The sequence below is a fragment of the Elephantulus edwardii genome, unplaced genomic scaffold, assembly GCF_000299155.1.
Source record: "Elephantulus edwardii isolate Elephantulus edwardi_28Jun2011 unplaced genomic scaffold, EleEdw1.0 scaffold00096, whole genome shotgun sequence".
NCBI classification, from domain to species: Eukaryota; Metazoa; Chordata; class Mammalia; order Macroscelidea; family Macroscelididae; genus Elephantulus; species Elephantulus edwardii.
In genome coordinates, this window is record NW_006399846.1 from 8,111,787 (window position 1) to 8,128,897 (window position 17,111).

Genomic DNA, 17,111 nt, shown 5'->3' on the forward strand with positions numbered 1-17,111 from the left:
CTGGGACCAACTTATAGTCAACTCTCCATGTGGTTTTCAGAGGCTGTAAATGGAACCAGAGGAGAGTGCCCATCTTTCTCTCAAGGAGCAACTGGTGAATTTGAACTGTGTGCCTGTGGGTTCACAATGCAACTTCTTACCATTAGGCTTTCGGAGCTCAAAAAATCAAATGGCCTCAGCCACTGGCAATAGATATACTGCTACTTTCCATAAAAATACAGAAGGTTTAAAACCTTAAATTCACCTGTTCTTTAGAGTTGCACAGTATTCCATTTACACGGAATCTCATTAGTGGACAGGATTTGTGCTGCTGGCGAATGACAGACAGGCAAGCCAGGGCAATGACTTGGCAGATCTGTAACTATTTGTTGCACGACTTTTGCCACCTTGTTTGCTAAGAAGGGGGATTCATCTTTTTTTTTTTTTTTTTCCAAGAAGAGGAATTCATCTTTTTCCTTTTTTTTGGAAGGGTGATTTATCTTATGAGTCACTGAATGGGCAGCAAGTAGGAGAACAGATTTGCCCCTGTTCATGGTTGTATACTGAAACCCCTGTGTCTCCAGAACACCATTCAGTCTAATGTGTGTACTAGAGAAGAAAAGCCAAATAAATTGCCATTGAGCTGATTCTAATGCATAATGACTCAGCAGGACAGAGGAAAAATGCCTGATGGGGTCTCCAAGACTGTAAATCTTTATGGGAACAGACTGCCACATCTTCCTCCACAGAGTAGGTGGTGGATTTGAACTGCCAATCTCTAAGTTAGTAGCTGATAAGGCCCCTAGAAGAAAAAGAAAACAAACTTCACTCGTAGACATATTTTAAAAATTTCTGAACTCTGTTTCATGGTAGGTAAAGAGGCAGCGAGAGCAGCAGTCCCTAGTATGAAGAATGGGGAGATAATTGCTCCGGGCAAAAGGAAAACATGGTATGTTGGTCCAGATACTGCCAACCAGGTGTCAGGCCAAGTCTGATGCATGTGACTGCACATTCAGGCAGCATTTCCGACAGGGTGAGGGAGGACACTTGGGGTAGCTGTTTCTTGAGCCCAGGTGAGCTAAATCAGAGCCTGTTTGCCCTTATATCTTCAATTAGATCCTCAAGTCGGGTTTTAAAAAATTTTAAATATGTTTGTAACAAAACACTTGCTGTTTCAACATTCTTCACATGTGTAATTTAGTGGATATAGTTTTCAACGTCTTTGTACCCTACTTCCTCCAAACCCCAGCTCGATCCTGGGAATGTAATAAATGCTCAATAAACGACTGCTAAATTGAACTATTGACTAACAAAAATTTCTCTGTTACCAGTGAAATGAAAAAAAAAGGCTCAGTGAATGAATAAGGTTTTGAGAGATGTTAATTCTCCTTCTTGATAAGTCTATAAACCACTGGTTTACGGTTTAGGTTCATGTGCACTAAGCTGGATACATTCCAACTGAAGAAGATTAAAAATTAAGGAGCACAGGTCCTAATTAAGGGTTTCTTTTCTTAGGATACCTGCTAGAAAGCCCAGGAGGCTGGTTCTGGATTATGTGAGAATTTCTCTTTCAGCTTTTCACTTAGAATGACTATAGGGCACCGTCAGAAATCCATTCCATTATTTCTGCTTCTTTTTTTTATTCCCTCACACTTATTTTCTATATTCTGTAGTGAAAGGAGGGTATTGTTTGAAGATAAGATTGTATGGGAAAATAGGTTAAAACACTCAAACTCAGTCTAATTGGCTGCAAAAGCCTTATATGAGAAAAAGGATATGTCAACAGAGCCAACACCAGAGATCTGTGACTGCCATTTCCTCATTCTGTGTGTATGTTTGTGTGTGTGTGTGTGTGTGTGAAATATCCATGTTCAGCTATGTAAGCAGGGTGACAAGATAGAGAAGTGAGGGGCTGACAACTGGTCAAAAGGTTAAAACCTTTTGCTTCTGCAATCTCCAGCTGACTGAATGAAATCCCATTTGTGATCCTAAAATCTTTCTCTTCTATAATTTCTCAATTATATTCTCTTTGGCCTTGTTTCTAATTGTTCTAAATTAGTGAAAGAACTGACTGCAGAGAAACTGACTTGAGAAGAGGGTGATCTGATAGGTTGGTGATATGGTGTGGAGGATTATAGGGTGAAGAAAACAGACAGAGGTAGTGTGTTCTGCACAGATACGCAATATTCTTTTTTAAAATTTCATTTTATTATTTTTGTGTGTGTACTGTCAAATCAGATTTGACTGGGATAGGAGGAGATTGCCCCTACTTCTTCAGCAGAGCATCTGGTGGATTCGAACCACGTACCTCTGGGATTGCAGTGCAGTTTCTTGCCACTAGGCCACCAGAGCTCCCTATATGCAACATTCTTGAGATCCCTGGAGCTGGAACTATACTGTGGAGCTAAGGTCAACAAAATCTTCTTGATGATGAATTATTCAGGCATTTATATGGAAATATTTGTATTCTAGAGTTGTTCCTACTCCAACTGCAGTCTCCTTTTCCTGCTAGTCTTACCAATGACCTTCTACTGTTGTTTTAAACTCCAAAACAACGGCTGTGCTATTCTGTTACTCAAGAACATAGGGTTATTTCCAGTGCTGAGCAAAAAGGTAGCACTGAATAGAAATTAATTGATGTTTAAGCTACCTAATTGTGATCTGGCTCCAGTGTGGAAGGAATAATGCTAAGAGTTTCAAACTGACTCTAGTTCTAAGATCCTGTTTTTGAATCCTACATAGAGAATTATCAGATCATCTTGACACAATGTTTTGTGTCGTTAGAAAGGCATATGCCTAAACAATACAAAACAAGAAGTTTTGAATTATATATAAAAAGCAAAGACTATTTCGCTAACAAACAAACAACAGCAAAATCTGGAAAGCATAAATTTAAAAAAGAAAAGAAAGAAATTTCCTTCTCTGGTTCTTCATTAGTTTTGTAGAAGGCCAATCACTTTATTTTTAAGAGAAATTTAGACACTGTGTGAGTGAAAAAAACTTCAGCTTAAGATGTTATTGTCTGATGATACAACACACCAAATTTGAGTTTTGGATTTGTTTCCAAAGCTCAAGAATCCTCCTCTACTTTACTCTGTCATTTGCATACTTCTAGAAAAGAGGTATTTTAAGAAAATTGTTAGTTGAGGCCTTAATCAAATGCATGGCCAATGGTCAAGTGACCAATTTTTATTTTATTTTTAATTCATTAATTTTTTAAAACAATTATGTATTTAGAGAAATAAAGAATTATATTCAATATTATTGACAGAAGGCAAATATTTGTCATCTTTATTGCTTTAGAGAACTACTTTTCCTCTAAGAATAATGAATTAACTGTTTAGGGTAGGGTAGGATTTTTAAAATCTTGGTTTCATATTTTCAGGTCCTCTAGATTTGACCCTTGAGCTTAAAAGGGAAATGCTTTCTTCTGGGTGCTTTCCCAATTCTGTGCAAGCTACCTCTCTAGGCTGGTTCAAATCTAGTGGCATCAAATAAGCACCATGCAGACTCAATAAATAGGTTTGGTTTCTAGGAGTTTTCAAACTTCAGTGTGGACATGAGAATCATGTGGGGAGCTTTTTAAAAATGCAGAAACTGTAGCCATAAATCTGGGATTTTTAACTGAATGGCCCTTAGGGAACCTGAGTATCTTTATACTTAGAAAATGCCATATTTGGTACTGAAACACATTGATTTAAGAATCTGAGGGTTAGAAAAAGAGGGATAGAGGCAAGGAAGAGAAAGCTAAAAGGGGAGTAAAGAAGAGGAAGGGTGGAGTGAATGGTCACGGTAAGTTCAAAGCAATTAGAGACACTTCTGCGAGCAAGAATCGGGCTGGGAGTGATTCCATCATCAATAGTGAAGTAGGAGAGGCTCTCTCTCAATTCTCGGCACGTGTGTGTGTATGAGCATATACACACACATAATAGGATCACTTCAGAAAGGTGCTAGGAAAATGAGAGAGAAGCCTGCCCTGAGAGCCTGGGGTTGTTCCTTCACCTCTGACACTTCTTCCTTTCCCAATCTGAGCTCTATCACACACACCCCAGGGGAGAAAGCACAACACAGCTGCTGAAAATTGGTAGTTGCCGTTGTGTGCTTCTTTGCATTCCCCACTCTGGCTGTCATTGTGACAGTGTTTCCGTGGGTCACATCTGGCTGAGGGGGGATCAATGACTTATGGTGGGGGAAAGAGAGGGAGTGAGGAGGGAAGATCACAAAAATACATCAGGGCCATCAACAAGTAAATTATACCTATTCGTCCCAACCCCACACCCGCCAACCCACTAACACTCTGCCCTCAATTTAATGCCATGGAAAGCATTGCCATAGCAACTTAAGGTTTGGTTTTGAAGCTCATTGGATGAGACTCCAAAGAAAAGTCCCAAACGAGCATATGTTCTATGACCGCTGGCAGAAACCTGCCCATTTAGCTCGCCTAAAGGTGAAAGGACCAGACCAGTTGGGGTCATTTGGGAGATGTCCTCTGCTTTGATAAATGTAATCAATTCAATTTCCTTTCTCTGTATTATTCAAAACCAAGTGGTCATTGAGCACGAGCCCAAGACATGTTTTCCAACGTTCTATTGTAGTTTGCAGCAGGTGTGATTTGACCTTCGTTTTCTTTTGAAGGTATCACAACATGGCATGACAGGACTCTAGGTTGCCATCATTACTCAATTTGGAATTTTGTCCACTTCCCTAGACTGAGCTTCTCAGTCTTAATTACATGTTGTTCATATTTGAATAACACTTTCTAGGACCATACATGGCATGCAAAAGATGCTTCATAAATATTAGCCAGATACATGAAACTTGCCCGAGTTTCAAGTAGTCATTCTCAGAATGCATACATTTTATAGCAACACCAAGTTTTGGCATGTCAGTGACAAAAACTGAGAAATAAAGCCATTTTGCATCAAGAGAACGTGGTGCTTATTTAAAAAAATCTGCTGACATGATATCTTACTCCACTGTTACAAACTCTTCCTTCTGATTAAGAAAGAAGCCAACACTTCTCTTGGCATTGACTCCATCTTATCTGGCAGCTGTGTTCATTGGGAAGACTTCTCTCTCACTCTTCCCTGGTTTCATTTGTAAATACTGCTTCCTAAGCAGGCTTGAGCTGTTTTCACGATGGCCAAATAGATTTGACTATTTTCAAAACTCTAGGAGGAATGGTATTTTGAAGATTGGCAACAAGTATTATTTGCCCAAATGCTGGAGAACAAACCTGGATTTTGGCAAGTTGTTTCCTATGCTGAAGTAGGAAATACTACAAATAACTGTATTTCCTGGAGTTTTAACAAATAATAGACTTGACTCTGCCAGAGTAGAGACAGCTCACACACTATGTGTGTCTCTGTATATAGAAAATTGGTGGGCACGCCGATGTTCAAAGGCTAACAGTGTTAGCTTCTGGCTGGGAATATGTGTATCTTCAAAGTAAAAGATTTACTGTTGATTGGTTGGCCTCAAGAAGTATTCCTAAATTTGTATCACATAAACAGCAGATTGTTTTGTTAGCAGAAAATAAGGTATTTGGTTGACGGACTATTCTAATATGCTAAGGCAAGATTAATATGGAAAATAAAAAGATAATGTCAAAATTTAAAATTCAATGAAGACAGTTCATTTATTTTTTCTCATTAGTCTTAAGAATAAAAAATTATTCCCAGAGAATTTGTCCTCTAGCTCACTTGTATAGAAAGAGCAGGGCAAGCAGAAGTAGAACTCTACAATGACATAAGGAAGTGAATGGAATCCTTTTTCTAGGCTTAGCCAGCTAATTCATGAAACGTTGATTGCATGTCAGTGCTTCTCACTATAGTATGATAAAGTGAAAAATGAGATTTCTGTTTGCCTAATAGGAAGGGACACAGAATGCATTAAGGTGAAAAGTTCATGCTTTGTTTCTTGCATAATACCTGGAAGAAATCAAAGGGACACATCAACCATTTCATGAGGGTGTGTGAGTTATTAAAGTTATCACAGAAAGATGCCAAGGATAGGCTTATATCTCCCTAGACTCCTCACCCCCCAGATGCCTGTTTGAAGCAACATACCCAGTACAAGACGTCTGTCCATCCCTCCATGGTGATGCATTGGAACACCGTCAACATGGCGAAGGCAAAATTGTCAAAGTTGGTGATTCCGTGCTTGGGCCCATCCCATCCAGGTCTGCACACGGTACCATTCTGGCACTGGCGCCCATGACCAGTTTCCAGAGCACATGGAGAAGGGTCATCCTCTGCTGGAACATCTTAAATGGACAAGAAATAAAGAAGAAAAGGACAAAGAAGGGACAGGGAGAGATCAGAGAAAGAAAAAGAGAGGGGTTAGAGAGAAAAGTGCTAGGATAAGGTTGATGGGACAGCAAATTAAGCATAGCAAACAGGAACCAAGAATGTGTGTTTCTCATACATATGTTAAACAACAGAAAACTAGATAGTCAAATCCAACTATGGAAGTGGGCATTCTTGGTTTCCTTTAAAAATGTTTTTATTTTGACTGTTTAAAATATTGTTAGTAGTTCTTAATGAATAAAAGAGGACATCTACAAAAGACCACTAGATTGTCATTATAAGCTGTTAATTTAGAAAGTACTTTCAACCAACAGATATAAAACTATATGTTAACTCATTTATTTCAAAGACAATAGGATTATTGTTCATTCTTTTGGACAATGTTGGTCACATTACCAATCCCTCCCTCCACAAAAAAGGAAAAATAACAGTACAACAACAATGAAAACAGAAGCCTTCACTTTCTGAAAGTCTTTATATATGAGGGCAGATAGAAGGGGGTAGGAAGTATCTAAGTATCTAGAGAGAGTTCCATTTGAATTCAAATATTTACAATAAAGGCTATATTGATCAGAAGACTTCATTACATAGTAAGCCCACAGATTTTACTCAATAACATCTTCTGACTACAAGTAGAACCATCAAACAATATAAGTTTTACAAGGTCACAAGATCCTATATGCTGTTAGGTGCCATCAGATCAAGTACAACTAACAGCGAGCCGATGAACAAAAGATATGAACCTGGCCCTGTCTTGCACCATCCTCACAATCTCTGTCCCATCCTCACAATCTCTGTCATGCTCAAGCCTTTTGTGGTGGTCATTGTATCAATACAGTTTTTGAGGGTCTTCCTCTCTTTCTCTAACCCTCCACCTTTCCCTCCATGAAGATTATCTCCAAGGATTGATTCCTCCTGAGAATATATCCAAAGTAACTGAGATGAGGTTTCACCATCATTGCCAACACAATTCAAAGACATTGGTTCTTCTTTAGTCTTCTGTGTTCATTATCTTTCATATGCCTGGAAAGCAACTGAAAAGACCAGGACTTGGTCTTTTGACCAGGTTCACCTTAGTTTTTAAACTGACATTCTTGTTCTTTAGAAATTTGAAGAGGTTCTTGACAGCAAATTTCCCCAATATAATACGGCTTTTGATTTCTTGATTGTTGCTACCATGGAGTTAATTATGCAGCCAAGTAAAATTAAATCATTGACAACTTTAATTTTTTCTCTATCTGGTCCAGTGTTGAGGATTTTAATGTTCTTGATGTTGAAGTGTAACCCATATTAAAGGCTGTATAGTCTTTGATCTTCTGTAGATGTGCTTCAAATCTTCTTCACTTTCTATAAGCAAGGTTGTGCCATCTGCATAACAAAGGTTTTGAAAGGTCCTCAAATGCTGATGCTGTATCTGATGCAGAAAAAGGATAAAACTCTGACAGGCATCTTTCCTGATTTTAAGCCATGAGTGGACAACTATGCAAGTTTCACATGAGCAGAATTAAATGTTCAAGGATTCCCATTCTTCTCAATGTCAGCCATAATTTATTATGATCCACAAAGTCAAATGTTTTCAGCCACAATTCATCTGACATCAGCAATGATATCCTTGGTTCTCTTCTAAATCCAGATTTAATTTCTGGCAGTTCTCTGTTGATGTCTAGCTTTTTTTTTTTAATCTTCAGCAAGATTTTACTTGCATGTTTTATATATGCTATTGTTAGAGAATATCCACATTCTGTTGGATGTCCTTTTTTAGAAATGGGAACAAATATGGATCTTTTCCAGTCAGTTGACCAGGTAGCTGTCTTCCAAATTTCTTGGCATAGACTGGTCAGTATATCCAGGGTTGCATCTGTTTGTTGAAACACGTCAATTGGTATCCTATCAATTCCTAGGGCCTTATTTGTTTGCCAAGGCCTTTGCTGCCACTTGAACTCCTTCCTTAACCACCATTGATTCCTGATCATATACTACTTCCTGAAATGGTTCTGTGTCAGTCAATTATCTTTGGTATAGTGACTGTATATTCCTCCATTTCTTTTGATGCTTTCTGGAACATTCAAGATTTTGTTGATAGTATATATAGTTCAGGGGAGCTCTGGTGGGTTGGTGGTAAGGAGTTGCTCTGCTAACCCAAGAGCATGTGGTTTGAATCCACCAGCTGCTCTGCAGGAGAAAGATGAGCAATCTCCTCTCATGCAACAACAACAACAATAACAACAGCAGCAGCAGCAGCAGCAGCATCCTTCACTACTGTAACTCAAGGCCTGAATTTGTTTTTCAGTTCTTTCAGCTTGAGAAATGCTGAACAAAATAAATCATCTCTTTATATTTTGGAACTCCAGCTATTTGCACACTTAGTTATACTTTGTCTTGTCTTCTTGAGCTGCTCTTTGAAATCTGTTCTTCTCTTTTACTTCTCTATTTCTTTATTTTGGCTTCTTAGCATTCTAGTGCAATTTTCCGAGACTTCTTTCTCATCCATTTTGATCTTTTTAATGGCCTTTTCCTTTTCTTCATGGGTGTTATCCTTGATGTCATACCACAAGTCATTCATCTGGTCTTCTATCCAGTGTTAAGGAATAATTACGTCAGTTTAAGAATTAAAGTACACCTGATTCAAATCATTGTCTTTTAAATTATTTACTATGCATATATGGAAGTTGGACAATGACTAAGGATGACAGAAGAAGAATCAATACTTTTGAATTGTAATGTTGGAGAAGAGTACTGTATATCCCATGGACTGACCAAAAGGTGCAGCCAGGGTGCTCTTGGAGGCAAGAATGGGGAAGCTTCATCACACATATTTTGGGCTTGTTTTTAAGAAAGGCCAGGCTTTGGAAAAGGCGGAGGGTCGGCTATGAGATATACTGACAGAGGGACTGTATCAATGGCTCAAAGCATATCAGAAATAATGAGGATGACACAAGATAGGGCAAGGTTCAGATATGTTGTTTATTGGGTTGCTATGAATAGTAGCTGACTTGACAGCTCCTAACAACAACAAAAACAATCCAGAAACAAGGTCATTTGGTGGTATGGATTGTATTCTCAAAGGACAGCCAGTGATTTTGTAAAAATATAGCAACATAGCTATTACGGTAAAAGACAATACCTTCCATATGGTAGACATAGTTATTAGCAAATTAAGATGTGGTTTATATGTTTGACATGGATAACACTGGTAAACTTAAATATGATTTGACTGATCTAAGAATTTCCATTATGGGTAAAATATGAAAAGAATCTTGGTTCTGGCTTTGGGAGGTAACTGGGATGAAATCATACAAATTTGTGAAGTGAATGACATTATTTCTTACTTCTGGAAAACCATGGCAGTAGCAATAAACAGACTCTACTTCTAACAAAGAGATGGTTGCTGCTAACACAAGTGAAACTGTGTCTCCAGAGAGGGAATTTGTTTGTAGCTCTTCCTTTAATACAAAACACCATGCAGTATCTTTCCTTGTTTCATATATATTGAAAGAGTCACACGTGTCTGGGAACTTTCTATGGAAGACTGTTGATTAGCTGGCTGTTTTTTGGCTTATATTTTCAATTTGAAACTGTCGGTTACCAGGAAGACAGGAAGAGAAAGGGACATTAATCCTTAATTTAGGAGAAAAGAGTCCAAAAACATGTTTGCAAAAATAGTCTGTCTTTCTGGCTTTCACCCTGTCTTTTTGAAACCAAAACAAAATTGCTTTATTGAGATGTATTTATCTGCTTTTGCAAATAATTAATTGTAAGTGTAGAGTTGAACTGTTTGGTTTTCATTATTTTTATACTGATTGTACACCCAACATCATAATCCATCTAAAAACATTTCAAACAACCTCAAACATTCTCTTTGTGGTTCTCTCTGTTAGTCCTTGTACCAACCTCCAACTCTAGCAAACACAGACCTGTTGACAATTTTACCTTTTCTAGAAATTTCATAGTGATGAAATCGTATGTTTGTTGTTGTTGTTATGTGCAATTGAATCGCCTGGGACCCACAGTGACCCTATGTACAGCAGCTCTGAATCGTGCCCTGTCCTGAGCCAGTCTTACTGATTCCAAGGCACCTAACCCCATTCCCCCAAGTTACTGTATTAATCCATCTTATCTGAGGTCTTCCTCTCCTGTGCTGTTCCTCCTTTGTTCCAAGCATGATGTCCTTCTCCAAACACCAAACCTGCCACATGCCCAAAGTATGTGAGATGGAGCTTCTAAATCCTAATGTCCAAGGAAAAACTTGGTTTCACCCTCTCCAAGCAAGATTTGAGGGGTTTTGGTAGTACATGGTGTGTTCAAGACTCTTCTCCAGCACCAAAACTTGTAGGCATAAATTTTTCTGCCACTGTCCAGCTCTCAGATGCATAGCAATTAATGGCAAAGACTATGACTTGGATTAGGCGCACCTTTGTCTCTACATGGACATCATTGCTTTTCAGTACTCTAGAGAGATCCTTGAGAGCAGATTCTCTCAGTGCAATCAATCTTTTGATTTCCTGACTGCTGATGCCAAGAGTGTTGGAGCCAAGCAAGCTGTAATTATTAACAACCTCAATCTCTTCTCCATCTATCATGGTGCTGCCAATTGGCCCAGTGGTGAAATCACATAGTATTTGAATTTTCATGTTCATCTTATTTCAACTTAGAGTAATGTTTGAGGTTCATCTGCATGGTTATCAGTCTAGTTTGTTTCTCTTTACTGCTCAATCCACTTGCTAAACAACATGCCTCTGGAAACTCTATGAACTCTGATAAATGTTGATAGTTGTAGAGGGGCTTTAGGCCTTTTGTTCATGAGGTCACTATGAGCTGTGCTCAACTTGAAGGTAATCAACAACTTACTAAAAGATTGGTGGTTTGAATCTACCCAGTTATGCCTCAAAGAAAGGTAGGTGATCTCCTGTCAGATAACACCTGTCACTTTAAAGCCTTATGGAGTATAATTCTATTGTGACACATCAGGGGTTACCATTAGTCAGAACTGAGTGAATGGCAACTTTTTGTTGTCATTATAGTCCATTGTATAGCTAGCTATACCATATGTGGTTTATTTCTTCATCAGGTGATGAGAGTAGGGATTATTTCCACATTTGGGCAGTTAATGTAACTTTATGACTTATTTTTGACTCATGTGTAAGACCGTATGGGAGCCCATTGTGCAATGACTGGGGTATAAAAGTTGCATCACTCATCCCTGAAGCTATCAAGGGAATGGTAGTGCCCACCCACATAATTTCCAATTTCAAGGTCCAGCTCCCAATAAACTCCTTTAAAGTGGGCGGTTGAATTAGACTACCTTCTAGTCACAATTTCCTGCCAGACTTGGTGACGTCTTTAGAGATTTAGGCATTTAAACATTGGCAGGCTATAAAAAGGAAGGAAATAGAAAAAGTGAATCCAAAACCTAAACAATACATAAAAAAGTGGTTAGCAGGCATCTGAAACATTGAAAGTTGAGAGATGGGAAAACCAAAAACCAAACAGACCATAAATTCTGCTAAGTTCTCACTCATTCTAGTGATGGCTTTTACAGGTGATGTGTTTAATCAATGTGATAAAAGTGTTAAAATTATATGAGACACGGGAGAAAAGAAAAAGTAAAAGGCAAGCCTGCATATCTTCCACGGATGGTTTGTATTTTAGTGAACTAACGTCACAATTTCAGCAGAAGTCAGTTATAACATGCTATGCCTCTACAGCAAAGACTTGAAACACTAAGAAAAGCCAAATGCAGATGACAATCCTGGGACCCTTAACATTAATATGATAGAAAAAGGATGAACACAAACACTGACAAGAGAAAGTGAATGAACACAATGAATGAGGAGTGGCACAGAATTCTGCCAGCATTCCCAGCTCTGTGAGAAGCCAAGAGTGATCCTAACTGAAGAACACCAAAAGGCAACTGCAGAGCATCCTCAGTATGTACAAACAGGTAGGTATGCCTTGGAGAACGTGCAATCAGGCTGTTCCTTAGAAGGGAGTATGGCGAAGCTTCAACTCACATACTTTGGGCATGTTGCCAGAAGGGGCTAGTCCTCAGGGGAAAAAAGAATTATCTTTGGAAAGGTAGAGGGTCAGTGAGAGAGAGGAAGATCTTCAGGGAAGTGGATTGTCACAGTGACTGGAACAAATGGGCTTCTGTATATCAGAGATGATGACCATGGCTCAGAATAGGACAAAGTTCAGATCTATTTTTCATAGAGTTGCTACGAGTCATACTCGACTTGATGGTACCTCAAAACAACAAAACCTTTATTTGGAACAGCAAAGCAATGGTATAATACTCATTAAAAAAAGGTCATTCCCCCCCCCACCCAAGATCTATCCTGAAGTACAATGTCAGTGATAATATCCATACACATACATGGAAGCTCTGTTATTATGACCAAATGAAAATTTAGGCACCAATCACTAAAGGCAGTGAATAGCAAATTGAAGATTTCCACAAATTAATGTGTTTTCAAATTGATTAAACATGCAATCAAAATACAGCAATCATAATTGACTTCAAAACATTGAAACAAAAGAAAAATTATTAGTTGGAAAATGTGGTGAATAGCATCTAACAACAACATCATGAAAGTCAAAGAAGAGTGAACCCCCCAAGAGGACATAATCATAATCTTTCCACACCAAATCACAATATTCCAAAAGATACTTTAAAAACTCTAGCAAAACAAAACAAGAAATGCACAGTTACACAAAAACAGCTTAAGACTTTTTAACATACCACTCTTCATGAGGAACAGCATTAGGAAGCAACTCAACAAAAATAAATAAGATATAAATAACACAAGCAACCAACTTGATCTCACATACATATAGAGAATACGCCATTTAACAACAATATAGTTTGATGTGTTTTCTCAGGTTATATGGATCATTTTCCAGAATGTATCATATCTTGGGGGACAAAGAAAGCCTTAAATGAAAACAAAATTTAAAAAAAATACTACAAAGCATCTTCTCTAATCACAAAACTAGGAATCAATTACAGAAGATAAAAAAAAATAATTACATGGAAACGGAATACATCTTGCTTAAAAACCACTAGGCAATGTTTTTCATAGATTCTGTCAAGTTGTGTACAACCTGCAGCCACCCTATGAACAAAAGATTTGAACCCTGTGCAATCCTCACCATCACCGATACACTTAAACCTATTGCTGCAATCACTACGTCAATCCATCTCATCGATAGCCTTCCTCTCTTTCATTGACTCTCCATCTTTCTAAGCATGAATTCCCTTTTCAAGGAATATCCTGTCCTAGGAAAATGCCCCAAGTATGTCAGATAAAGTTTCTCCATCATTGTCTCTATTTTTTTTATTTATTATATTTTACTATTTTGTGTGTGTGCGCGCCATCAAACTGGATATGACTGGTACAGGAGGAGATTGACCCTCCTTCTCCAGCACAGCATCACTGTTTCTAAAGAGCACTCTAGGTACTCTTTTTCTAAGACACACCTGTTTGTTCTTTTGGCAGTCTGTGGGACATTCAGGATTGTTCTCCAACACCACAAAGGCATCAATAATTCTCTTGTCATCCTTATCCATTGTCCAGCTTGTCAGATGCATAGCAAGTGATTAAAAAGACCACAGTCTGAATCAGGTGCACTTTTGTCTTCAGATCAGCATAACTGCTCCTCAGCAATTTGGAGAACTCCATGACAGAGGACTTGCCCGATGCAATATCCTGATGTCCTTACTGCTGGTCAACAAAGGATGTTGACTGTGGATCCAAGCAAGATGCCATTGACAATTTCAATCTTTTATCCATTTATCATGATGCTTATCCATTCAAGGGTGAAGATTATTATCTTCTTGATGTTGAGATGCAATCCATATTAAAGGTTGTAGTCTATGATCTTATGGAACAAGTGTTTCAAGTTCTCCTCACTTTCAGAAAGCAAGGTTGTGTCATCTGCATAACACAGGTTGTTGATGAGTCTTCCTCTGATCCTGATGCCACATTCTTCTTGATAAACTCCAGATTCTTGAATGATTTGATCAGTGTACAGATTTAATAGGTATGGAGAAAGGATACAACCCTGATGCACATCTTTCTTGATTTTAACCCATATAGTGTTCCTTGCTCTGTTTATAGAACAGGTTCTTGGTTATGGGATTTGTATGATTACAATGAAGTACTGAGATTCTCATCATTCTCAATGTTAGCCATAGTTTGTTATGATTGTCACAATCAAATGCCTTTGCACAATCAATAAAGCACAAATAGATATCTTCTGGTATTCTCTCTTTTCAGTCAGGATCCATCTGACATCAGTAATTATATCCCTGGTGTCATGGCTTCTTCCAAACCTGGCCTGAACTTCTGGCAGTTCTCTCTCAGAAATATTTTGCTTTCATGAGATATTAATGATATTGTTCTAGAATTTTCACATTATGTTGGATCACCTTTCTTGTGAATGAGGAAAAATACCTCCACCAGTTGGCCAAGCAGCTGTTCTCCAAATTTCTTGGGTAGTAGAGGAAATAAAAACAAACCCAAAATTTCCTAGAATGATGTAAGGATGAAAAGAGAACAGATACAGCAAAAACCTATGGCATACAGTAAATGCAGTTTTCATAGAAAATTTCAAAGTAATTAATGCACATAGAGAAAAAAAAGAAAGAAAATAAATGTCCCTAATCAAGAGTTTAATCTTACAACTTGAGTAAATAGAAAAAGATATATACAATCACCATAAAGAACAGAAATCAGAGCAGAAAGACATGAACCATAAAAGAGAAAAACAATAGAAAGAATCAACAAGACTAGATGCTGTCTTTTCTGGTTTCTTTAGTTTCTTTTTTTAAAGAAAAACAGTAAAATAAGACAAACTACTGGCCACACTGACTAAGGAAAAGAATAAAAACATTCAAATAACCAAAATAGCAAATGAGATGGGCACCAATGCAAAAGTACCAATTGAAATAAAAAACATGGTAACACAATATTATGGAAAAGCTATGCTCTAACAAATTTAAAAACTTAAAAAAAGACAAATTCCTAAAAACACACTATCTAAACTAGCACAAACTTAGGTAAAAAAAAAAATTGAACAGATCCATATAAAATGAGAAAGGAAAAGTGACTTAACAAAACAAAAATAAAACCTGAAAAGTCCCAATAACAACAATATAAAAGCCTGGCCCAGATGGCTTCATGGGAGGATTCAACCAAACATTCAGGGAAGAGTTGACACTAATCCTACTCAAACTATAACAGAACATAGAAAAGAAAGGAATACTCACGAATTCCTTCTATGAAGCCAGCACAACCATGATATGAAAGCCAGGCAAAGGCATCACTTAAAAAACATAATTTCAGAACAATATCCCTCATGAATATAGATGCAACAGTTCTCAACAAAATCCTAGCCAACAAAATTCAACAATACATCAAAAACACAACACATTATGACCAAGTGGGATTCACACCAGATATATAAGGATGGTTCAACATTAGAAAATCAGTCATTGTAATACACCACATTAAAAAAAAAAGACAAAGGAATCACACGATCCTCTCAATCTATGCTAAAAAAAGCAATTAATAAATCTAACATCCTTCCTGATAACAATGATCAGCCCAAGAGGAATAGAAGGGAAACTTCTCAATATAATTAGGTGCATATAAACAAAACCAGGAGCTAACATTGTTCTTCATGGAGTAAAAGAAGCCAAAAGTGACCAAAATAAAAGAAAGAATTCACCAAACTCATGGGGAAGAAGACTTAATATTGTGAAAATATGACTACTACCAAAAGTTACCTGGTTAAAAAAAATCTTGGAAGCAGGAATGTCATTCATTTCCGAAATAGCTTGCTTCCAGAAACTCTATGAATGTGGGGAAATGATGGAAGTTATACAAGTCTTTAGATCTTTTGTTCATAGGGTCACTATGAGTCGTCTACAACTCGAGGGCACTTAACAACAACATAGAGCTCAGTGGGCCAAGTGGATAGAAAGTTATGCTACCAAGCCAAAGGTGGGTGATTTAAATCTGAGGCCCTCAGGCCCGGTTTTAACTGTTTTTGGTCAAACATTCTTCTAAGTGGTATAGCACTGGTCTGTCCATTTGCTGTACAGAGGTAACTCATGGTTGCTGTGATGCTAAACACTGTGACACTGATGTGTCAAATGTAATAATGGTTACCCAAGTTGGACAGTGTTTGGTGGAGCTCCCTGATTAAAACAAGCTTGTAAGCAGGAGTGGCATCCACCTCCGAAATAGCTTGCCTTTGGAAACTTTATGAATGTGGAGAAATGGTGAAAGTTATACAAATATTCAGATCTTTCATTCATTGGGTCACTGTGAGTCATCTATGACTCAACAGTACTTAACAACAACGACCAAAAGTTACATATATATATAATCTCCTCTCATCAGACTGTCTCTGAAAACTTGCCAGAGGAGGTCAGCTATGGGTTGGCTCTGACTCAATGGTACATAAATACACACACACACACACACACACACACACACACACACACACGAGCGCGCGCGCGCGCACATGATCTACATATATTTACACACACATAATATATATGCAGTTATATATATACATATGTAAATTTATGCATATGAAGTATGATATAAGCTGGGTTTAGAAGAGGCCATGGCACTAGAGATGTTATTGCCAATGTCAGAAGGATCTTGGCTGAAAGCAAAGAATATCAGAGAAATATCTAATTGTTCTTCATTGACTTGCTGTTGTTGATTGCCTTTAAGTCAAGCATGACTCATTGTGACTCTATGAATAAAAGGCCTGAAGCCTTCTTTAACAATCGACATTTATCAAAGTTCA

The 17,111-nt window shown here is 37.9% G+C and overlaps 1 protein-coding gene across 1 annotated transcript in view; it reads right to left on the reverse strand.

Moving 5' to 3' along the window:
• Positions 1-17,111, reverse strand: part of CACNA1C (calcium channel, voltage-dependent, L type, alpha 1C subunit) — an 847,113-nt gene that overhangs the window by 297,512 nt on the left and 532,490 nt on the right. Inside the window, exon 7 of the mRNA XM_006891374.1 lies at positions 6,048-6,244. Coding sequence (XP_006891436.1) covers positions 6,048-6,244 — 197 coding nt within the window. The remainder of the gene's footprint in view (positions 1-6,047; positions 6,245-17,111) is intronic.